Source organism: Aythya ferina (genome assembly GCF_964211825.1).
Source record: "Aythya ferina genome assembly, chromosome: 7".
In the NCBI taxonomy this organism is placed as follows: domain Eukaryota; kingdom Metazoa; phylum Chordata; class Aves; order Anseriformes; family Anatidae; genus Aythya; species Aythya ferina.
This window is the reverse complement of record NC_140302.1, coordinates 21,017,769-21,042,861: the sequence shown is the minus strand read 5'-3', so window position 1 is coordinate 21,042,861 and position 25,093 is coordinate 21,017,769. Positions and strand designations below refer to the sequence as shown.

The 25,093-nt window shown below is 34.7% G+C and overlaps 1 protein-coding gene across 7 annotated transcripts in view; it reads left to right on the top strand.

Annotated features, from left to right (window-relative positions):
• Window positions 1-25,093, top strand: part of PLCE1 (phospholipase C epsilon 1) — a 156,860-nt gene that overhangs the window by 97,513 nt on the left and 34,254 nt on the right. For 5 of the 7 annotated variants that reach the window (XM_084524890.1, XM_084524889.1, XM_084524888.1 and 2 more), the window contains 7 exons: window positions 2,050-2,366; window positions 15,583-15,728; window positions 17,548-17,806; window positions 18,517-18,725; window positions 21,141-21,182; window positions 22,797-23,475; window positions 23,996-24,178. In XM_084524890.1, the coding sequence (XP_084381016.1) occupies window positions 2,050-2,366; window positions 15,583-15,728; window positions 17,548-17,806; window positions 18,517-18,725; window positions 21,141-21,182; window positions 22,797-23,475; window positions 23,996-24,178 (1,835 nt within the window). The remainder of the gene's footprint in view (window positions 1-2,049; window positions 2,367-15,582; window positions 15,729-17,547; window positions 17,807-18,516; window positions 18,726-21,140; window positions 21,183-22,796; window positions 23,476-23,995; window positions 24,179-25,093) is intronic. The other 2 variants (XM_084524892.1, XM_084524894.1) reach the window with 1 other exon arrangement.

Sequence of the window (25,093 nt, the reverse complement as noted above, 5' to 3'; positions counted from 1 at the left end):
AGACAACTTGCAAATGAACACTCAGGGTCCTTCCCATTTTCTTCTGCTAGCTGTAGTATTAACTTGATGTGGCAGTGCACAAAGAATAATACAACTTGCTGCTGCTGCAGCAAATTTTATTGAGGATTGTATCCTGCCTTAACTCTAATGGAATGATTTTGGCCTGAAAGCGGTTCTATTCTGTGAGTTAATCCAAGAACCTCATCTTTGAAGCACAACAAGATTGTTTACTGGAGAATATAAAATGCCAACACAAAGCTTGAGGACTCTTGAATGAGAATGGATAGGGAGTTTCACAGTAGAAACAAGCAGACAGCAATGCAAATCAGTTGCTGGCATGAAAAATGATAAAAGTCATAGATGGGAGAAAGAGACAAAGTAGTAGTGTAGTCCAGAAAAAATGGCTAGATTACTACAGGCAAATAGAGGGAGAGCAAGAAAAAGTAGGAGGAGACTTTTGTGCAGGGTGTAAGTTATGGATGGGGGAGTGGTGAAGCTGAATGAGAATCCTGGATTTTCTGTGACAGTGCAGAAAAATGTAACAGGGACAGGCAAAATATCAGACTCAGGAGAGTTATGTGTATCAACAATCAAAACATGCTAGGATGTGAATTATGGATGAAAGAAATGAAGTTGCACCTGTTCCCCACTATTTGACCACAATATTGCTTATGCAAATGAAGTCCATGACTTTTTTCCTTGCCGGTCTAGTCACAAAAACGACGACTCCTTGGCTCTTTCAGAAGCTTTTCAGTACTTGAAAGTTTCTCAACTGGTTTTGTTAGCCTGAAGGCTTTATTTAGGTCTGCTATAATTTATCTTTTGACTTTTAGTGGACTATTTTAAGAAAAGACAATTTTCTTTCTTTTTAACTTCCCACTGGTTCATAATAGAGTTTGTGTAAAATGGATGTAACAAGGGAAACATCTTGTAGAATATTTTGTTTGTTATAAGAGAATGAATTGTAATCAGTCATTATGAACTTTTTTGTTTAGAGAACAGAAAGGAGATTTGCACCCTGTATAAAATGAGAGTTTATTGATATATAAAAGAACAAGGTAAAAAAAAAAAGTAGTTCTGGAGTGTATAATTCATTATGTGTGCAAAACAAAACTTATAAAGCTATTTTATGAAGCAACACAGAAAAATAAACTGCTTTTCCTGGGAAGGAAGATGAGTACAGAATATACTACTATGATTGTTTATATATTTAAGTAACTCTTGAATAATTATTGTTCAGAGTACCCATTCTAAACTTACCTAGTCGGAAGACTCATATTTTGGAATCATTGTGTTGATATTTCAGGCTTTCTACATGGTCTTACAAAGCTTGGCTTCTTCCTTCTTAGGAAAAGTTTTATTTTTCAAGGGACATTGCTGCTAGGATATTAAAAACTTCCATGAATCATTTGTAATATTGGATAAAACATACATACTCTGAAATATATGCATTTTCCCAGAGGAATGAAAAATGTTTTGTAACTTCAGACATTTAGTTTTGCAATGCAGTGAGTTCAGATGAGTTGTGTCTTATAGCAAGAGGAGTATGAAGCAACACAGTAACAACATGGGTTGTGCTATATTATTATACATTAATATTATTTATTGTGCCAAGAGAGTCCTGCTGCCCCAGTCAAGGCCTCAAATCCCTCTGTACTGCTGACTCTAATATGGAGTTGAAAGAGAGCCATACCCTGCCAAGACAATCCTTTTATTTGGAGTTTTGGCAAGACTGCAGATGATGGAATCAGGTGTTTGGATAAGTCAAGAAGCAAGCACATTTTGGCAGGTAGCTTGACAATCTCAGAAGCCCCAGTTGCCAGCTGTCTAGCTAATACCAGGTGTAGCTTTTTAGATGTATATGGAAAGACCCCAATTAAAAGAATGTGTTAGGTTGTTTAAATATAAAGTAATTATAAATTACTGTATGGCTGAGTAAATGAATGAATGGTTTACAAGAACAAAAGGAACACGATGTCTTAATTTGCACAGCACAGTCCAAGTTAAAGGAAGAGAAACATAATAAAATTTTTATTTGTTTTGTTTTAGAACGCCAAACGTGTACATCTATGGCCGGCTCCAATGTCCTTCCCTCCAACGTGGCTGGTATCAGCAAAGAGCTGGTAGACCTGCAGCACCTCATTCAGTTCCCAGAGGAGGTTGCCAGCATTCTGACTGAGCAGGAACAGGAGCTCTACCGAAAAGTCTTACCCATTGACTACCTCTGCTTTTTAACCAGGGATTTGGGTAATGCTGAATGTCAAAGCAAGCTTCCATGTATTAAAGCTTCCATATCTGCTACTATACTTTCTTCCCCAAATGGTGAACATAATGCTGTAGAAGATCTTGTGACAAGATTTAATGAGGTAAGACCAAATTTTTGAATTACTTTTCATAGAGGTTGTTACCTGTGGGTTGGTTATTTTTTTATATCCCTCAGAGAAGAGTTCACCTGTAAAGACAGTTTTTTAAAGTGTAAATGAAGATGACCAGGGAGCTTAGCCAAATAACTTCCACTGAATTTGATAGGAGTTATGTGACTGATTCGCTCAGTTAATTTGGAAAACTGCAATCTAAGTTTTTCTTGCATGTTGCAAAGTAAACAGGAAGAAAAAAAAATACAGCCTTGTATTTCTTTTTATTTATACTGATAGTGTTGGGTATACTTTCAGTCAGTTTATTATTTTGTTCAGGAGCTGGAGTTTTATTTATTTGTTTTTGGCTTTTGTAGACTAAGCATGATCATAGGAGTCAGCACAGAAGTATTATAAACTAGAAGTTTCTGTGTTCTATATAATATAACTACACTAACCTGCACTATTTATTTATTTATGTTACCACTATATGTGTCTTGAATGTTATTATACAAGAATTATTGTTTGGCATGACAGATTTCCATGAGCCAAATCCTGAACTGTTTACTAAAATTTTTAATTATTCTTCATAAGGTGGTCTCCTGATGAGTTTAATAGAAAAACAAACAAACAAAATAAAACAAACCCAAACCAAACAACAACAACAACAAAAAGCCTGATGAATAAAACCTCAGGTTTCAGCTACAGAAAAATGGAACAGTTTCTTTTGTTTGTGTGTGTGTGAACCACATGCAATATTGACCGTTTTAAAAATCATAGAAGTGGAATGAAATAAAGATAGTCTTGACTTCTGCTTTTTTAGTTTGTCATCCAGTGCATTCTTATGCTTTAATAAAAGATGAAAATTATGCAAGCATCAAGAAGACAGCACAAAATTAAGTAGATGGAGCAGAGTATGTATTAACCCCCAGTGAACTTCCTGCTTCTTGGGCAAATAAGAATCAGAGACTGAATATATAGCATACTTCAAAGTGTTCCTGCTTCTTGCGTGATACTGAGATACAGGAACTAAAATACTGTAAATATGTTGGCTTCTCTCACATAATTCTATTATAGGAACATAAATAAAAATTGCAACTGCAATATTCAGTCTTTAGACAGAGCCTAGAAAAGTTAGCTCTAGTTATTGTATTTTAGAAAATACCGTGTCTGGTGCATAGCTGGAGAGGAAATCAAGCTTCTGATCCAGCTCAGGTCCCTGTGGTATTTCTCTCACGGCAATCACTGTAGGGAGGTCAGTGGGAAAAAGGTGAAGTGCTCAAGCTCCTGTGTGCCGTGGTGAGGCATGGTGCCAGAGTAGCTGGTTGGAACTCTTCTGTACAGATGAGACTGACCTTCATGTGTTCTGCCACTGAAACAGTCAACAAGATGGAAGGGCAAATAAGTGGTGAAGAAGTCTCGTCAGAATTGACTGAGATTATTCCATGTCAAAGTGAAGTTTAACTTCAAAGTTGTTACATGGTAAAATATTCTACATTATCTTTTAGTGTTAGAGGTTTGTGACTTTGCAATTTTGTAGTCTTGCATTTTTTGTCTATTAATGCTACAGGATAATTTTTCATATAATTTTAATTAATTCCTGAATATCTGGTGCATTGATCATATAATATTCAGTGCAGTGGATTATTTTTGCAATCTACTTTATCTTATGGTGGAGTGTATCAGTTGCCACAGCGAATCACAGGCGTGAACTTCCAAAATGTCTTTGTTTATAAATGGCAAGAAAATTCCTGTGCAAAGAGTCATGCTTTTGTTGGCAAAAGTCAGCGAGTGCCTGCTGATTTTTTTGGCATTGCCTATAGAAATGCTGTGGTGTATTTATAATGTGGGAGCCAGGATGGATTTTAACATGACAGGCTTCTGATACATAATGGGAAAAAATAATTTCATGGCATTGTTCTTTTAAATGAGCAATTCTAGTATATAGAAGATTTTTCATATAGCAATATGCTTTTTAGTCATTTTTTCTGATATATATTAACGAGGAACACTTTTTTGTAACACTTGTTCAAAACAACAATCAATAATTGCTGTTTTGTGATACAGAGGAACTTCACTTTTATTTAATAGAATAAATGCTGACATTTTTATGGAAGCTTTGAACGAGCACTGGAGTACTGTTATGAAATGAATTATTAATTAAAATAATGAATATTAATTTAAAATTATTGAAATATCATTAAAAAGTGAGCTTTGGTGAAAAGTAGGGAAAAATTCTGGTCTTAGAAATGTAAATTTTACTATTTGCTACTCAAATTCCAGTAACATCATAAACCCTGCTCTTCAGTGAAGTTGAAAACTGCCATTGACTAGAGTGTGTGGTCAAGCTGTAGGTGCTGGGAAACATCACATGGTTCCCTTCTACTTTAAATATTTTTGCTGTCACAAAACTGTTTTCTAGATGTAATGTATTCTTTATTCTTTATTCTTTATTCTTTATTCTTTATTCTTATTGTATTCCTGGCTCTTTTTTGTTTGTTTGGTTGGTTGGTTTGGTTTGTTTTTTAACACTGATTACAGTATTTAGACTTCAATAGAGTCTAAAAGGCATGGAAAAAGGACTTATACAGGAGAAGATGTTTGCTGTCAAGAATGATAGGGAAAAAAAATGTAGCAGTAAGTAGTGTAGAGACACTGAAGATGGATAGCACAGATTAAAGCTACTGTCAAACACTACATGAATAGTAGCACAAACGTGCAACTGGCAAATCCTGTACTTTTGAGTCTAGAAAACAGAAACTGCCTTTGTTTAAGAGAGCATGGTAATGGCTCAGATCTGGCATAGTTACTGGACAGTATTCAGACATAATATATTTCCCCCTGTTTTATCTTGTCGTGGGTTTTCAAGCATCAGTTTATTTCCTATGTGTTAATCGAGGTAGCTGCCACAAGGAGCTTGAACACTCAAGGACTTGTTTCAAAAATATGTTGGGTGAAAGGTCAGTTGTGAATGCTCTGTGAAGTAAACTAAAATGGAATCACTTTCAAAGACAAATATATTTTCTGAATACATTTCATCTGTATTCTAAAATTTTGGGGCTGTTCCAGCTCTCAAGTTTGTACAGAAATTCAGAGGGAAATAAAATTCTTGTAATCTGTTAAAGTTGTAGTTTGTCTGCAGGATTTACTGTCTCTGATGGAGCTTTCATACAAATTGAAGTTCATATAACATCCGGTCCTGTCACTAAAAAATTCCAATCTTTAGGTATATAGATGTGTACTTACATAGACTTCCCTAGAGGTGGCATAGGAAGATGATAGTCATGGTGGAGATTGCTTCTGAAGTTTAAATGATTTCTGTGATGCTGCTATAGAAAAGCTGGTTATTATTGTTTAAGAAATAGTTGAAAAAATGAAATTAAAAAATAATGAAAGAATGAGAGAACTTTTCAACATGTGGAATGGATGCACTAGACTTGGAAAAAAAAAAAAAAAAAGATGGATAATCACAGAAGGATAAGAGATGCCAATGAAAAATATTATGGAATCACTATGATTACATGCTACATTGCAGAATGAATCCAGATTACTTTAAAATAATTATGAGTTATTTAATGAGGGGCAGAAAAGAACTAAGGGAAATGAGACCATGCTCCTAATGCATCTGCAATAAGCATATTTCAGAGTTAACAGAGCAAATAAATAGTTTTTTCTGCTTAGGAAGAAAAGCATCCTGGTGTTCTTAATTAACAAGGTGCTAATACACATGTGAAGAACAGATCCAATCAGTTGCTTTGTTGGGGTAATACAATAATGTGGCATCAAACACTGAATAACAAGGAAGAAATTTTGTAAATTTTGTTGGATTTAGGAAAACATGAGAGAAAATTATACCTACTATACCATGAGAGAAAGTTATACCTACTACTCCTATGGATTATCTACTTCCCCACCTGTTAGTATCAGTACTTCTTTTGTTAATATCAGTACTTCTATTACTTCTTTATAACCATTTGAAGAAACACTGCTTCAGATACAGTGAATGCATTCAGTTCAAATTTTCAACAATGGCTGCCTAACAAGTGTTTACAAAATAAACTTGGTAGAATATTCTAAATTTCTTCCAATTCTGTTTTTATTACCATAAGGCAGTAAGGGAAGCCTTCTTTGAAATGATGGACTTTTCCTGTGTTTTTAAAAAGTATATAGCTCCAAACTTGGAAGTGTTGCAGTAGGGGATTAACACTTCCCTAATCTTTTTCTGGTAGAGGAATTTTTTTCTGTGTATTTTAAGGATGCATAGTATCCTTATATAAGTAATAATAAATATATTGCTAAACCAGATGTATATGAGAAAAAAATTTGAGTCTGTTACTAGTTTATAGTTTATACTAGTTTATACCAGTTTATAGCACGTAACTTTGATTCAGTATTTATTTCAGATTTAGAAGAGTAGAAGAGGCAAATCTACCTGTAGATACTTCAAATATTGTGAAATGATTTAGTTTCTGGGATTATTTTTTTTATTATTTTTACCATGCTAGCAGAATTTAAAGCTGAATTATAGCTTGTGCCATGTATACACAGATAATTAAGAAGGTATTTTGCTATTTATTATTTTATTTTCATGAAAATTTGTGGCTATATATTATATGTAGTATCACCAACTAAATAAAGCTCATACAAAAAGTTTCATTAAAACTGTAAGTATGTGATAATGGAGACTTGGGCATAATGTGTACTCATCAGCTGGGCACAGCAGATATTTCATTGGTTTCTAATAATATGGAATTGATTATAGAGCAATATATTTTGTAAGAGCAAGGCAGTGGATCAAGCTAAAGACATAGTCTTTTCTGTCATTAAGCATAATTAAGAGCTGATTGTGAATTAGCAGCTATCGTGGAAGGAGGAGACTGAAATACAGTAGTCTAGCTTTACAAAACTATGGTATTTTGAGGCTTTTTGATTTTCTAAGACTGTACATGTAACAATAATAGTCATATACTTTTCTGCTTTGATAGAGAGCCATGTTCTCATTTATCTGTGCCTTGCATTAAAAAGCGGGTTATTTCAGTAAACACAAATATGCTTTTTAAAAAGAATTAGAGATGACTGAAGAGACTATTCCAGACTATAAGAAGGAAAGGGGGGTGCCATTCTGAGTGCCTGAATGGATATGAAAATGGCTGAAAAATTATGTGAGGGAGAAAGACTATGGATCTGGGTGCATCAATTGTTCATCTCTAGATCTTTCAGGGAGCTTTCAAGGAATAATGTTGTTTTTTTTTTTTTAAAGATGTTATAATATGAGTTGATACTTAGTGATTTATCAATTTATTTATTTTTTTAATGATTACCAAAAGTTTAGTTTTATTGTGTATGTGTGTGTATATATATATATATATATAAATACTATGGGACAAAACTATCAACAAGATTCTATAGAGTTAGCAGAGCCTTGGTAGCTAGGAAAAGATTAGGAGAATGATAGCTAAGTAGGTTTTAGGACCCTGAAAATTGTAACAACATACTTTTTTCTTCCATCTCTTTTTTTTGATTCCTGTGCACTACCATGTATTCTCTGTTGTGTATTTTATACGTATTCCACATATTTATATGTGGAATATGATAAAGGTATATTACCTTTATCATATTCCACACTCTTCCTGGGCACCTCCTTTTATATTTTTATTTTTTCCATATCCTTGCCCTCCCAGTCCCTTGCACATTTATGGTTTTTACTCCCAGCCTGTCTCTCTCTACCAAAGCAAACAATTTCAATTTATATGTTGAAAGTATATGTTTGCTAATATTTTAAATAATTTCAAGCATTGCTTTATACAAACATGGAAAGAGGCTGTTTTGTTAACTTGACCTTTCTGGCCACAGCTTCAAGTAAAAGAAAGCAATAAAAAATTAGAATGAAGCATTTAATATTCCATGCTGAGATATTCGTATGAAGCAATTGTGACATTTTAGGCTGAAAGTTGTACCAGATTGAAAGATCATTCAGACAGAGCTTAGTCTAGCTATACAAATATATAGAATACAAAATAAGAAGTTCAATGAGAATACAAAATAAGAAGTTCAATACATAAGGTGATTTTTTGAAAGATTAAGATGCCAAAGAAGAAGGTTAAAATGTCTGAACTACTCCAGAGCAGCACTGCTATGGATGTGATTTCAGCATTTACTAAGCTGTTCCTGGATTCAGTAAAGTTAACAACTCTGGCTATTTGGCAAAATAAATTATAACTGTAGTTTTATTTTAATGGGTTAAATTTGTAAGTTTTCTTCATTGTCATTCAAGACAAAATTTAAACCCCCTACTCGCAAAACAGAGACATATCATTTTACTGAAATTATGGAATGTAAATAAATATTGCGCTCTGTCTCTTAGTTCAGCATTTTTTTGCACTGCCTAAATGGGTTTGCATAATACTTTTTAAAAGATTGTGTTTGTACGAATATCAAACTGTTTCCAGTCCTTGTTTGGAATAGTGTTTAATCAGATTTAAAATGGTAAATGTTCTTTGTAAGGTTATATAATTTCACTCAAGCATGTAAAGTGAACCATCTGTTCATAAGATGTGCAATTTAAAATACCCAGATTTTAAGAATGCATCTGAAAGTTATGTTGCATATTATACTGAAAGCCCAAAAACTTGATAAAGAAGCTTTAGTGAAGCCTGTTTAACATAAGACAATGTTGTGTTCAATTCTTGGACCCTTACAATCATCAGTATGCACCGATGGGTTTGTGCATTTTGCAGTACAAAAGAACTCATGGGTGCCAGCTGATCAGTGCTAATGCTGCATACTGAGAGAGTTTTTAAAAGTCTCATAAACATGAATCTGCTACGTATAGTTTTAAGAATAACTTCCCTTAACAATAATTTTAGTTTCTGGAAAGAATGTTTTTTAATATTGTGAGAGGTGAATTATGTTTTGTTTTGTTTTGTTTTGTTTTGTTTTTAAGAGGAAGAAATCAGGGTACACTGATATAATAAGAATTATACTATTAAACAAGATAATGTATGTTTCTTCCTCTTACCATAAATTCTGCTTAATATTTGATGAAGGTTATTGTTTTACATGGATTTTTCATGTTCTTCAGGTTTTACTTTTATTTCATGGTTTGTCAAACAAAATCATTACAAACAGCTTAGCTTGGCTAAATGGGTTACAGATTGTCATGCTTACCTTTTGGATAACTGAAAAATCAACTTCTTGTTTTGTATTCGGAGACTTCCATACAGAGAAGTCCCTCATGAAACTCCTCAGTTAGTCACTATTAAAATTGCTATCTTTCTTGCTTTGGTAGGCAGTAGTTGAAAGTTTATTCTAGATAGAAGTTCATGGCTTATTTTAACACGTTTGGTGCTAGAGGAGGTATGTACTGTAATCTTTTTTAACTTGATACCAATGATAAATGTTAAACTTCAGGTATACAGCTGCATTAGCTAAGTTCACCTATGAAAGTTGCATCTCCAAAGTATTATGAAGTTTCTAAAAATGTAAAATAAAAATAGAAGACATCATTTCTTCCATGTAGCATTACCCTCTGAAGTATGTAGCATGGGAATTGCTGAAAAAGCCTTGGAAACGTAATAGCTGGGGTAGTGTAATTAAAAACAAACAAAACAAAACAAAAAACACCTGGAATTGTATAGATCGATAAGCGTTACTGTGCCTGAGATAATTCATCAGCTTCAGTTTGCATTGCCCAGTTGTCTGGTGCAGATACTGTTGTGCTCAGACTCAAATTTAAAAGAGGCTTTTGTACTTCTGAAAATCTCCTAATGAAGCTTCGTTAAAAATTGAAATTTGGCATAATGTTTGAGTGCTTATCTGCATTAGATGACTAGAAAATACTTAAATCTTCACTAAGTATCTATTTGATACAATTTTTATTATTATTTTTTTTACTATCAATATTGCAGTAACCCTGAAAGACACTTGTTTTTATCTATCTGAATGGGAAGACGGATGTTATTATCAACTTGAGTGGATCGTGTTTCAATTTATGACTTTTCTTGTGTCTTGCTATCATGTGGATTATAGTAATGAAGCCAGGATACATTTTCTCATACTTTTCAGACTCATCAGCAGTGCAGCGGAAATCTAATTATAGGCTTGCTGTGATGATTTCTGTTCTAAGGGGAGTTTAAAATGAGTTACGTAAACAGAACTATATAAGTAGAGTGTGAAAAAAATAAACTAAGGAAATCATCTTAAAAATATCGATATGTAGATTGTGATCTGATGTTAATGGGATATCTAACACAAAAACTTGGTCCAAAAAGTGTTACTGCTGATTCTGAGGAATACTTGCAATATATTTTGATTTTTTGGCAAGGCTGCTACTGAATGCTCTTTTGCCTGGGGCGTGCTGCCTCTGGTCCCAGAGACAGTCTGTTCAGGCATCACAGCAGCTGCAAAGTGTTAGTGCTGCTGTAGCTGCAGCCTGATAACTAGCTGGCTGCCTGATGGGATTTCATCCTTTGGTGAGGTGCTCCTCATGTGTGATGCAGCAGGTGGCTCTGAAAGTGACCCAGGAAGGAACTGCTAGAAGAAGAGATGCCAGTTCTGTATCCAGCTAGCTTAAGTGTCCAAAAGTCAGTGTCTGCTTCTGGCCAGAAAGAAGTTTCCTATTGTTCCTCATGCTGGAAACCCTCTCTTGGAAGCAGAGATCACACTTGGCTTTAGTGATAGAGAAGAAGTCCACTGCAAAACACAGTCTGTGCCAAAGTGGAAAAACAGGGTTTTCATTACAACTTTCAGTTAATTTCCATACAGGGCTCTTCTCTGCTCTTCTGTTATGTGAGATGCAGTTAGCTCAGGTGAACATATGCAGCATCTGAGGAATGACACTTCTGAACCTTAATTTGAAGGAAGATCTTGAAGAGCTTGTTAGTTCATAGAATTGTAGAAGCACAGAATGGTTTGGGTTGGAAAGGACCTTAAAGACTACCTAGTTCCACCCTGCCTGCTGTGGGCATGGACACCTCTCACTAGACCAGGTTGCTCAATCCCCCATCCAGCCTAGCTTTGAACACCTTCAAGGATGGGGCACCCACAGCTTCTCTGAGCAGCATGTTCCAGTGGCTCACCACCCTCATTGTGAAGAATTTCTTCCTTATGTCTGATATCCCCTCTTTTGGTTTAAAGTCATACTCGTTGTCCTACCACTCCATGCCTTTGTAAAAAGTTCTTGAATACCATCCATGGAGAGGAAGCTTTGTGCATCTGAGGCAGCAAAAATGCATTATATGCATATAATTATGGTACTTTGAGGATCCAGTGGCAACATACAGCTGTTTGACAATGTCAGTGATTCCTATGGAGGCATACCTTTGAACATGTTCTCTGGACAGCTCACAGATTTATCAGTAAATAACAACTTCAAGAGTATATTTACTGAGTATTGTTTAGTGTGTGTATGTTTTAGTTAATACACTTAAGTTTCTTTTCAGCTGTCATGCATAATGTTTCCTGAAGATCACAGTTCTTTCAACTTACCTGCATTCCAGTGTTGATTGCATGTGGTTCATTTTAGCTATGGCCATTATGAATAATCACCTCAAATTAATGCCAAACATAAGCTATTTCAGTATGCATTTATTTAAGAGCTTCAGAATATTGATCTTCAGGATAAAGTTTTTGGATCCATCAGTTCAATCTGCCTGGGCAGAATAAAATCTTCAGGGCATTCAGAGCTGGGAAGTGACCTCAGTCAGCTAAAGTTCAGCTTCAATTTTCGGCCCCTTTAAAGCCTTCTGATTCAAGCAGATTTCCCACCTTCAAAATTTCTATGATAAATGTCCCCTGTGGCATTTTAAATGGATAACTGATAGTTCTGCTTGTTAATTCTGTGCTTGCTTCCTAGATGGGCTCCAGGGCAACATTTAATTTGGGAGTAATACTTCCTCAGCTCTGTTACCTGACTGAACTCTGTTCCTTTTCCAGCTGTCCTCAACTTGAAAAGCACAGGGTAGGAAAGCTGTTGCAGATACTAGCCACAGTGATCAGCAAAATCATCGCTGAATTAAATGAAATGGCCTTTGTTCACAGCTCCTTTCCTCTGCTGCCTCCTCTGTGACAGTGCTGTTGCCTTTTAGTGGTCTCTGTTCTCATTTCAGTGATGAAACCTCCCAAGAAATCCATTTTGGAGTACTAGGCTATTGAGCTTTTTGAGAAAAAAAAATCCCCCTTTGCAGGTGTTATATGTTGCATTGAAATTAATCAACTAAAAGTCTCTGAATAATTTGATGAAAATTTTTATGGTGAGACGATGCTATTCAGAACTACCAGAAAATTCAATTTATACTCCTGACTACTAATATGACATAAAAGCCATATAAAAATTAAAAGCAGCCTGTAGCATACATACAAGGACAATTTTATTTCATTCCTAAATTCAGCAACATATAAAACAATATGAATGAAATTTTCTCTTATCTGCCTCTGACTGAAACCTCACAGTCTGCTCATCATCTCCAGAAAATTTGGAAATGCTGCAGGTTCTAAAGCAGGCATGTTCAGTGTTTGTCAGTGGTGTGGTGTCTTTAGACACTTAGTTCCGTCTCTTGAATCTGCCCAGAGCTTTATATCTTCCTTTACCCATTATGTTTTGTAGTTTAGATATTCAGACACTTTGTTTTTCCTTCTTGTTTAGTGAAAGATTTTCTAAATGTTTTCTGCTCTTCCTGTAAGTCTATTCTTGTCCTGCAGAAGGAGCGAGCATAAACTTCATGGGAGACTACTGCCTTTTGCACCCATAGTTTGCTCCTAAGTATACATATGCCATCTTGAGGCTGCAAAGGCTTGCTCATGCTGACCTTTATCATTTTGTGTTTGTTTTACAGAGTGTTTGTAAGAGATCATCATAACTGTGTATAGCAGCCCTAAACTCTCTATTAAATAAAATTTCAACAAGTAACTGTCCTAGATTCAATGTTGCTTCTTAGTGAGGAGTCTAAATTCAAAAACCTTTTTAGACATTTATCAGTTTTGATACTGTTCTCCCCTGACCATTGCATCTTTATTACCTTAGATTAAAACAGATCTGATTAAAAATATATTATTATTTAAAATAATTAAACACAGATTAATCAAACTGTCATTACCACACTTGGTATTTCATACCAAACAAATGTTATTGTTTTTTCTGTGTGTGTTTCTGTTGCATGTTTAGCATTTGTATTCTCTAACAGAGCCATTTCTGGAAAGCGAGAATAATATCCAAAACCAATATGTAATTTTGTTCCAGCATACACAAACAAATCTATGACAACCTTGAATCACAGATTTAACTGGTTTGTTTCACAATTTCTGATTTTTTAATGCATTTACTTAGTATCAGTTTATTCTGTATGTGCCCTTGTCTGACCCTTGTGTCATACAGTTCTGTTTTTTTGTATTTTTTCATACCCTGATCCTCTTCAGGTATGTACTTAGCTGATTTAGTTTTTGTATTTTAGGAATAACCAGTAGAGCACTTCAGAAAAAAAATCAGCCAAATTCAAGTTCTCATTCAGACCTGGTGCAGTGATTTAATTTATCTTGTATAGGGCAGCCAGTATTCATAGCTGTATTTTTATTTTTTGTGTTGTGGCCTCTAGAGCGACAGTCTGCATAAAGGCTGTGATTAGGAAAGCTCCTTGAGCATACTTGTACAACATCCATCTCTGTTATTTGTTCCACCTTTGTTGAAAGTTCTGTACTGGGTATCTGCTTCTACTAAGTCTTTTCTATTGTCAGATGTTAATTATAAAAATATAGAGTAATTACTGAAAGAGCTACTGAAGAGCTAACCTCTTATTGTTTGATTATTGCTAGACAAAAAGCATGTTTTTCCCAGCTCCTACGTTCTATAACCACTTTGTTTGGTGAGGATTAGAACAGGTAGAACACTATTACTGAACGGGTCCATTGTCCCCTGATCCTCATGTCCCGTTAGAGGGTCCCTATCCCTATGGTACGCACTCCTCAGGGTGAGACAGAAGGATTTTATAACCTCATTTCTTTAGGAATTCAATTTGATTCCTTTTTATAGCCGTATCTGTTGCATATATTGGAGCTGGAGCTTGTTTTCTCATTTGCACATTCCTCATTTGTTGTTCTCAATTGGTTTGGGTGTCAGGAAGATTAACTAGCAACTTGTATTTTTCATATTCTTTGGCTGTTCTCCCACAGGAGTGAGACTCAAACTCCGTGTCTGTATAGACTTGCATAAATGGAAGTCCTATCTATATACTTTCAGTGGTTCTCTTTTCTTATAAATGCATTTTCATTTTATTTCTTACACTTTTTTTTTTTTTTTTTTTTTTTTTTAAATAAAACAGCCTATACCCCGTGAGGGGTAAGCTAGCATTTTCCAGTTTTTATAAGCCTCTCCTCACTATTGCCTGTAAACACTTGAGTCCTTCAGGACCAAAGACTGGAACTCAATGTCAGTAAACAAATCACATTTATTGCTTTTTAAGTGTTTACACAATGACAAAAATGAAGCCCTGGGGAATTATATTGTAAAAAGGAATAGATGATTTGAATTAGGTTGCCATGTGAAATATAGCTACTTTTTATGGATGTTGTGGGAACATAAACTGGAAAGAAAATCTGCACACTGGTAAAAGGAAAGTTTAACTTTTTTTTTTTCTTAATACAAACAGAATCTTGTACTAAATTAATTCTTAATTTAGTTAATCATCAATCAGAAGCTAGTAGAATGGTCACACTTAGGAAAGTTAATTTATAATTTTACAAATAGGTAGCATTAATTATTTTAAGCATTTAGTGCATAAAAATAAAAACCACAGTATATCAACCCTCACTCTTCGTGTTGTAAGAACAAGGGTGAGGCTGAGATTTGTAAGCTGTGTTAATAGCAATTTACATTATAGATCTCTCTGACAGCTTTAGAAATCATCACTAGCTTAAGCTGTCCATTTTCTTTGGTGACCTGAATGCGTATTCAGAATATCTGATATTACTATATAGTAGTTTGTGTTTTTTGTTTGTTTGTTTGTTTTAACAACTATTATCAGAATAATTAATGATGTAACTGTGGAACAGTTTGTCTGTGTGTCAGGTGTGTTTGTAATGCATGTGAGATATGGCCATAAGTGCATGCATAGTCTTTTCTTGGATACCGTGCTTGCAGAAGGAAAAACAAGAAAAAAAGATGTTATCTGTCAGATGTGCAGAAATGTTCCAAGTAACATTGCTCTGGCTGACTGTACTGTCCATTTTATTTTACAAGGTGAGCTCATGGGTTACCTGGCTGATCCTGACTGCAGGTTCTATGGAGGAGAAACGAGAAGTCTTCTCATATTTAGTACATGTGGCAAAATGCTGCTGGAATATGGGCAACTACAATGCTGTAATGGAGTTTTTGGCAGGGCTAAGGTACTGGCAACTCTTTTTTTAAAATGGCTTTTCAGTGATAGATTACACTGCAACTTCTGTTAAGCAGATGTCTCTGAAGAACAATGAACTAAACAGAAATCTGTTGGTAAATTACATCATCTCACCCTGTGACTTTATTAATAATCCCTTTAAAAAAAAAATGCTAAAAGGCATTCTTTTCAAAATGTTTTGGAGACACCATCAGTTTTTTCTGGTAAATGTTAAATATGATATGTTTAAAAGCATACATTTTTTTTAAACAGATTTTTTTTTTTAATGTAGAAGGAAGATGGGGAAAAAAGTTATGGTTTGCCTAACATTGACTAAAATGAATGTAACTTGGGGTTGGAGTTTCCAGAACACAAGTCAAAGATAATCATGATAATGTTCTAGAACAGTCAGTCTTAAATTGTAAAATGAAACAAATAATAAATAAATAAATAATAAACTACCAAAATACCCCCCAAAACAGCTAAAAGTTATGTTTTTTTGTGTTTTTTTTTTTTTTTTTTTTTTTAAACTCTCCAAGTTTATTTACACTGACTGATGCTGGGGTCTCGTGCTGCAATGTTCCTAAATAGGCAGACCTGCCGTGTCTCCAGGAGAAAGACAGAGTATGGGGTTAAAGACATGTCGGTAGCCTTCCCACAGAGCTGTGGGCTTGTATGGGGCCAGGTGGGCTGAAAGGCGCTGCCTTTGCTCGGGTGTGCAGTTCACTCAGCAGCAAATTAGACTGAAGAGTTAAGATCAGATTTCCCATCTCTTAGCTCTGACCCTCCTTGTATTTCATGTTTGTGTAACAAAGCTTTAATGTGTTTGTATTGTCGGTCTTTGTGGTTTAGTAAGGATTCTATTGAGCTATTTATTTACATTCTTGGTATATAAAACACATTTGAAAAACTCATAGAGGCAGGGAGTCTTCAGCAGAATGCATCCACAGTCTCCTAGCCATGTAAGTTGTGAGGGAAAACGCAAAACAAACTAAGGGCTTAATTTTATCTGTAATGCATCTGCACAGCAAAAGGGAAACCAAAGAGCAAGGCTGGTACATGATTTGAAGTGTTTCCAGGAGTAGGACATAAAACAGGGTTAAGGACATTCAGCTGTTAGTGTTTCTACAAACCTTTGTAGAAAGTCTGGGGGCAGGGATGGCCATGCCTTCACACAGACAGGCAGCTCAGAAGGGGCTCAGTAGGACCTCGGTGCTAGAGGTCCTACTCAGGGGGCACCAGGAGCCATTTCTGTTTGAAATCAAAGATTCGTCTGCAGCACTGCATTGGTGCCTGAGAGTTGGAAAATGATCTTGACATTTATTTCCATAGCAGATTTTGAGTGAAATGGAAAGAAGTCAATATAAAATATTTTAAATATATATATTTACTTTTGTTCACTTTATGGATTGTTCACTCATAATGCAGCTAAAGGAATTTGTAATAAACCATCTGGTTTGTCTTCATGCCATTTCTTTAATCTTTTCTTATTTCATCCTAGGCCCATATAACTTTAAGGCAATGACAAAATGTAAAGCTTAGAAAGCCTGCTTGTCTTCCTCTTGTGTACCTGAGCTTTTATTAAAATCCCAAACATTATGCCAGTCTTATGTAGATCAGACTGCTTGTTTCTCCTTGTTAGTTCTGGTGTTTGATAATTCAAAGGATAGAAGCAGCATACTAACCAGAATTTTCATTAAAAATAATGAGATTAGTATGATTAAGTAATTTCTGAGTAATGATAATAATTTCCACTATTATATGTATGCTGCAAGTATTGAACTTTAGTGTATTTTTTTAGTAGTAGTTGTGATCTCTTTTTGCAATAGATCCAGAAAAGTTTTAAAAATGTGGCAATTTATGGACCAGTCTGATATTGAAACTATGCGAAGTCTGAAAGATGCTATGGCACAACACGAGTCATCATCAGAGTACAAGAAAGTGATCAACCGGGCGCTCAATATTCCAGGCTGCAAAGTAGTTCCTTTCTGTGGTGTATTTTTAAAAGAGCTTTGTGAAATTTTGGATGGAGCTTCAAGCCTCATCAGACTTTGTCCACGGTACAATTCCCAGGAAGAAACGTTAGAGGTAAGTCAGATTGATATTCTAAGAGGTTATGTTCATAGCCATCCAGTGCATTATTTGATATTATTTATTATTTTTTATGAGATCATCATCTAATTACAGTTCCCTAAACCACTGTTATCCATAGTTCAGTTACATGGACCTATTTCATTCTCATAGTAACTGTAGCAATATAAATTTGGTTATATATTGTTTGATATGGGGTACTGAGAAAATACTATCTGTACCAAAGGGTAACGTTTATACTAAGGTAAAATAAGTATGTAAATACTTAAAGGTGCATCTATTTTCTGTTAAATGTCCTGACCTTTGCATAGCTTATTGGGAATTGGAAGGTTTTCAGTTCCTTGAAAACAGAATTCAGAAGCTCAGTGGATTCAGTTTTTCCTTTATGAAACAAAGCAGTTCCTCTGAGTTTTTTCTCTTTGTTTTGTAAAAAAACAAGTCCCTGTTACATAAAAAGATTAAAGCCTAGGCTTTTAAAAAGTCTACAGAGAATTACTGAAACTTTTTTTTAAACAAACAAACAAACAAACAAAAAACTTAAATTTTTGAAACTTGATTTATGCAGTGATTTGGTCTGTTTGGGATTAGAAGCTACTGGGAAATAAATACTAAATATTATTAAGTCTTGTAAGTAAAAATCCTCCAGTGTAGATGACAGTGTTCTAGTGTTTCTATTGTTACAATACTAACCTTTTAGACATCTTTAGTTTGTTTCAGATTACAGCGGACAAGATAATTTCTTGCAACGAGTAGGCCAAGATGGTTTAAATAATCCAGAAAAAGAATCAACAGCAAACAATATATTCCAAACTATTCGGAGCTGTAATCGCAGTTTGGAATCTGAAGAGGGTGAAGATAATTTTAGTGAAGGAAGCAATTCAAGAAAAAACTCCTTGAAGGACAGAAGCCGGTACCAGTAGGTCTCATTTTCTATCTCAGTCTGTATATTTCACATTTTTCATGTTTAATTTCTTTTTTTATCAGTGCTCATTATAGAAACATGGTCGACTTTAACCTCTTTTCTTTTATTTATCGTCTTACAAGTCAAAACCTTTTCCGCCTGGAATTATGCTAAGTATCTGCTACTCAAAGGCTTGGGAACTCTCTGTATAGTTATATTTTCCCTCATGATGTAATTACTTCCTCTAGTGATAAGGGTAAATCCCTTTCATCTTACACATAGAGCTTTAAAAATCCACAGTTACGATTACAATTTTGATCTGTGGTGCCAGGAATAGCACCGGGACATATCTGTTATCAGAGCTCAGAACATTATATTCTGCACGCTAGGGCAGCGTCATGTCCTTTCCAAAATAAGGGTTATTTATTATTGTTCATAGGACCACTTCTTTTAAGGTTGTGTTCATTTAAGGCTTTAACATTATGACCAGAAGATGTTTGTAAGTAATTCCACATTTTGAAATTTCATTTTGGTTTAGTCCTACTATTTTGCCTAGATGTTTACTTGATTGTGCTCCATTAAAGAGCTCAGTGTTCAAAAACCCCAGATTTTCACTTTGAAGACCCAGTATATTCCGTACTATTCACCAACAAGAATGCTAAATGCAAAGTTTATGATGTCACCTGATTGAGTGTTGCCTTAGTGAAATTGCAGCCCATATAGACATATAGGTCAGCTTTAAACCAGGTAACTGTTAAAATAACTTCAAACTGAATATCAGAGCCATACTGTTCAGAAGTGAAGAGATGTAAAACATCCGTATGTTCAGAAGTCTCCAGCCTATTTCAGCTACTTACACAAAAAATCTAATAAGTGACTGCCTGAGAAGGAACTACCCTCTTCCTGTTTTAAATGCATTTATTTCATTAACATGCAATTGTAACCCTCATTTAAAATAAATAATAATTATTTCCTGAAAGAATGATTTCTAATAGAATTATTCACATCTGGCTTTGGTTCCTTCTGGACAGTGGCACAGTACATTATGCCAAGACGGTTCCACTTTGTCCATGTATGTTGTCTCTCGACCTACTGCAGTTTAAACACTTTCTTCCAGAAATTATTTTTCTTAATTAAGATACTTTGAAACCTGCTTTTAACTTTCAGTTCAAATAAAGAATGAGCTAGGGAAATCAACCTTTCACTTAGATACACAAAGCAGAATTTAAACATAAAATAAAAATATGGGGAAAATAAAGTTCTCTTTGTTACATGTTTATGAAATCAGTTCTTGTTAAATTTGTTATTTACGCTTTATGTTTAAATATAAGCTAGTAAGTTCCACTCTAACTAAAGTAGGAATTAAATGTAAAATAAATAAATAAATAAATAAGGTTAATATGATATTGAAATTAAAGTTTCAAATTAAAATAAACAGAAGTGCAGCTTCCTGATTCAAGCCATTGGCTACACAGATTATTAGTAGCTGTAGTTCTGGTGCAGTAAGTGCTGATTTCAACATCATAATGACTTGTAGAAAAATTATCTGTGTGAAAGTGTTAGTTTACTTCAATTCCATATTCTCTTGCCATTTCTTCCATGGGCATTGAGAGGTGGGTGAAACAGAAACAAATTCGTGTAGAGAGGCAGAAGGGCTTTGAACTCTCGTCCTTGTTCTATGGAGGCTGTAATATTTAATTTTCAATACTATGAACAACTAAAAGCCTTTCTTTTAAGACCTAAGCTATATTTTCTATAAAGTATTATATAATCCAAATTTTATAACAAATATTTGTTACCTGATAATTGTATTATTGTGGTTATAAAAGCTGAAAAACACACCTTACTATTTTTTAAAAAAAATTACAAGGAAAATTTTCAAGTAGTTTGTTTTTTGCTGATTCAAATTAATATTGTGGAACATGAACCCAGAAAAGTTGGTTAGTTTCATTTGAAAAAAATGAAAGGCATCTAATAAAATCAGTAGGCACTGGGTATAACCATTATTTTCCCAATTGTGCTTGCAAATAAACTCTGTGTCACTCTATAGTCAGTGACCTGTCTAATCACCCTGAGTTACCTTATATGACAGGTAAATATCAAAATTTAATTTCTATTAGAAGTCTTTCTTAACAATTCTCAAAGAAATAAAGGCAGATAGGAAAAAAAAAAAAAAAAAGTTTGAAATGCCATTTTTGTAGAAATGTTAATCAAATGTCCTAGTAAGATGCTCTAAACTTTGTCACATCACTTTGTTGGCCTGCTCTCATTTTCCTTTTTAAGCTTTCTTAGTTATAGTAAGTATCCTTTACAATAAAAGGGAAAAACTCAAGTTTTTTCCTTTTCATATCCCATGTAATTTCCCCCTTTAAAACTGCAGTCTGTTTTAATGATTACTGTATCCTTTCTTCTCATTTCCTTGCATCTTAGTGCAACACGTGTAAAGAAAGCTTCTGATTCAAACCACGTTCTGTAAGTTTGTCCTCAGTAATTCACAGCTATGTCACTTTTGCTAGCTAATGTCAGAGGTTTTGTTTCTGCATACAATTGCTTGCATGCGCTTGGTTTACCTACTTCCTGTGCATTTTAATCTGCAGCATGCCAGTGCTATCAAATGTGAAATAAGGCAGGAACGAAGCTTTGCCATTTTGGCCTCCTATATGCAAAATTTCTCTGGCCATGCACATTTAGTCTCAGAATACATTTTCTAGATTTTTTGCAGAGACTTGTTTGATTATTTTGGGGTCCTGGGGGAGTGAAACACTTTCGGTTGTTAGTTTCATTTGAAAATCTGAATATTGCACAACCCAAGTAAATAATGTATATAATGTGGTAAAACTCAGCAAATTTAACACCAGTTTATATCTGCTTAGATATATGATATGACCTTTATATTTAGGAAGATTTTTTTAAGGAAGTACAGCTGCAGTTGAGGCTGATACAGTTTTTCTATCCTTTTTTGTCGGTCTCCTCAACATCACTAAAAATCCCTCAGCCTATTGGCTGAGAAATCATTGATATCTGGAGTAAGGGAAAATTCAAGTGAATTAGTACTCTGGGGAGAGAAAAGTTTGAGGAAGACCTAAAGATTATGTGTGGTGTTTCACTCAGTGAGATGGTATATGTGGCTTGGAACAATTCATAATGTGAACTGCCTTTTGCTCAGCTGGTAGGACATGGGCAGGAGCTGAGAGTACTGTGGTGATATGAAGGGTATAGAGGGTATTAGGACAAGATGCCTTGAAGAATATGCAAAGCAAGCTGGTTTGGATATCTTCAGGAAAATGTGCTTCATTATTTCTGCTGTATATGGAGAAGTTTACTCTTTTTATGTTCAATTTAAAGCAGTATTGAATTTTTGAACATTCATTCATTCATACATGCTGGAAACTTCTGTAGGGAAGAATTTATATTTAAAGTACTTCATTTATTAATGCAGATATTGTTGTTCTGTATCCATGTTTCTTGTCATAAAATATTTCAAAAAAAAAAAAAGTTTCTTGTTAAATTTTATTTACATAAAATTTAAATTTTCTAATGGGAAGTATCTGATAACATTTGTGCTGCATTCTTTTGAGGAAGGCATATATTTTAATTTCACGAGTGTTAATAAGAGAAAGGTCTGCACATTAAACCTGCATATTAAAGGATTAAAATCTTATCTTCCTTCCACTAGATCTTGTTACCAGCTTCCACATACAATACTTATTGATATTTCCACTGAAGTGATCTTGTACTATTGATTTAGAAAGTGGAATCACTTGACTTTAAGGTCCAAACTGAAGTTATTTATTATTAATGTAACCTTTGGAAAATTCTAAGAAAACATATTTATATTTTTACAGGAGTTATAAGGAGTAGCAACATCTTTTAATTCAAAATTCTAGTAACATAAATTTTAATATTGTAAAATCTACAGATGTTCCTGTAAGTCCATGTATTCTTTTTAATTTAAACTGCAAGAGAAAAAGTATTAATCAGTCATAGCATACATCTACATATTAATCATGTGCTTCACTAGGTAGGAAGTGGGTTTACGAAACTAAATATAAGTCTTTGTTCACATAAATCTTTGTTCACGTACAGATTTATAATTGGAGATCTTTCAGATTCTGAAAGTGATATATTTGAGCAGTTGAAGGAATGGGACACAAACTCAACAGAAGAACAACAAAAGGCTTTCTGCCATGGCATAGAACTCATTCCCTGGTATGTGTTATCTGTCAGAGCTGATGTCCACCAGTTCATGCTGCAAGGGGTGACTGTCATTCATTATGACCAGGAAACGCATCTTTCAGCACGTTGCTTTCTTCAGCTTCAGCCTGACAATAGTACTTTGACTTGGACAAAACCCACGACAGTTTGCCCTGCAAATGCTAAGGCAAAACTGAGTGTGCTGGGTAATACTGCTGAGCTTGGTAAGTATTGCCAGTTTCTTGGCAATACTGGATTAAATGGACTTGTGGAAGGTTTTCTGGATTTGTTTTCAGCCAAGGCTGTGTATATGGGACACTCTGGCATTGATATGCACACTGTGTGTGTTCAGAATAAACTTTGTAACATGTCCCTTGAAGAAAATGGTATAACACTACTTTATGGACTTCAGACTACTGATAATAAATTGCTGCACTTTGTTGCTCCAAAATATACTGCCAGAATGCTATATGATGGATTGCTGGAATTGACTAAAGCTGTAAGAAAAATGAGGAGATTCCCTGATCAAAGACTACAGTGGCTACGGAAACAGTATGTCAGCCTTTACCAGGTAAAAGATGTGATTTTATATAAAACAAGTTCAAAGATACCAACAGTGTAATGTCATGCAATTAGTTCCTATTACAAGTAAACTAAGACTAAGCTTGAATGCCAAATCTCCAACTTTGAAACATGGTTTGAGTGAACAAGATCTGGTTCTCCACATAATGTTTCATCTAATGGTGCATGGTTTTGATACACTCAAGTTAAATCTTTATTATTATGATTATTAGTATGAAGTTCTTTGTATATTTGGACCTTTGGAATAAGTATTTTACTAAAGAGAAAGAAATGACTGCATGAAAAGGATGCTGAAATACTGAGTACTGAGAGTTAAGGCAAAAAAAAAAAAAAAAAAAAAAAAAAGCAAACAAAATAACCCTATTGCATTCATGCAATAATTAACAATTGCCTGCTCTTGTTGTTTAGTCTTTCATTGGTTCCTTAGAGATGTCTGTATTATTGCTTAAGATGTGTTTGTTCTTTGGCAGTTATCCTTCTTGTTTTGTTAATGCTGAGAATTTTTGTAGGAGGATGGAAGGTTTGAAGGCCCAACCTTGGCTCAGGCTGTTGAACTTTTCGGAGGCAGACGATGGAGTGCAAGAAACACAAGCACAGGAACTCTTACCAAAAGCACTGAGAAACCTAGTGTTCAGAGAAACAACACTCTGGGAATAAATGCAGCTAAGAAAAAGAAGAAAGTACTTATGAGGGTAGAATATTTTGTTATTATTGTATTTTGTTGTTTGTCTGGCTGATAGTTTTCCTTCCTACAGCTACTGTGTAGCTAGCTAGCTATATTCTGAACCAGGGCAAAGTTAGATGATAATTTTAAAACTGCTTATTGCAGCATGGTTTTTTTGTTTGTTTGTTTGTTTTTTGGCTTGTAGTTTTCCATTATTTTGTGTTTCTTTTGTCATGCCTGAAGCATTCTCAGGAAACATTGGCACTGGGGCTAGCAGATGAGGGATAGAAACGTATTAAGAACTTTAGCTGCTACCTCAGTATAATGGTAAAATATTTTTAGTAACAAAAATAGTGACCTGCAAAGTAGTGTTTGGAGGCTGTAGTCAGTTTCTTTGCTCCTTTTTGTTTTCACATTGCTGAAAACATCACCTCAGTTCTTCTGCCTTACAATTGCATACAGTTTTATCTTACATAGCTTGCAGCCATGTAAGCCAACCGAACTTTGGCAGTTTCCATTTTATTTTTCTGGATTCAACCACTTCCACTTCCAGCCAGGAAACAGAAAAATGCAGGGTCTAGCAGCTCAACACTATCCACTTTGTCTAGTGTGCAGGTAGGGGAGATCCAGATGACAAGATTCATCCTTTTTAGGGCACCCATACACCAGTAGAAAAGTTTAAAACCATTTGGACCAGTTTAGAGAGGCATGATCACTGTAGTCCTCTGTGAGATGTCAAAATGAGGTAGAACGTGACGTTCCTGCAGTCATTATGTATCCTTCATCATGATTAAGTTCTCTCTTTTCTACTTAGATGGTTTTACTGACAGCATAGTTATTGGCCTTGAAGTAATTTCATAAGGAATGGCTGATTCATCTGATGGTCAAATTACAGATTGCACTGATAACTAATGAAAAAATAGTGTATTGAGGATGTTTATTA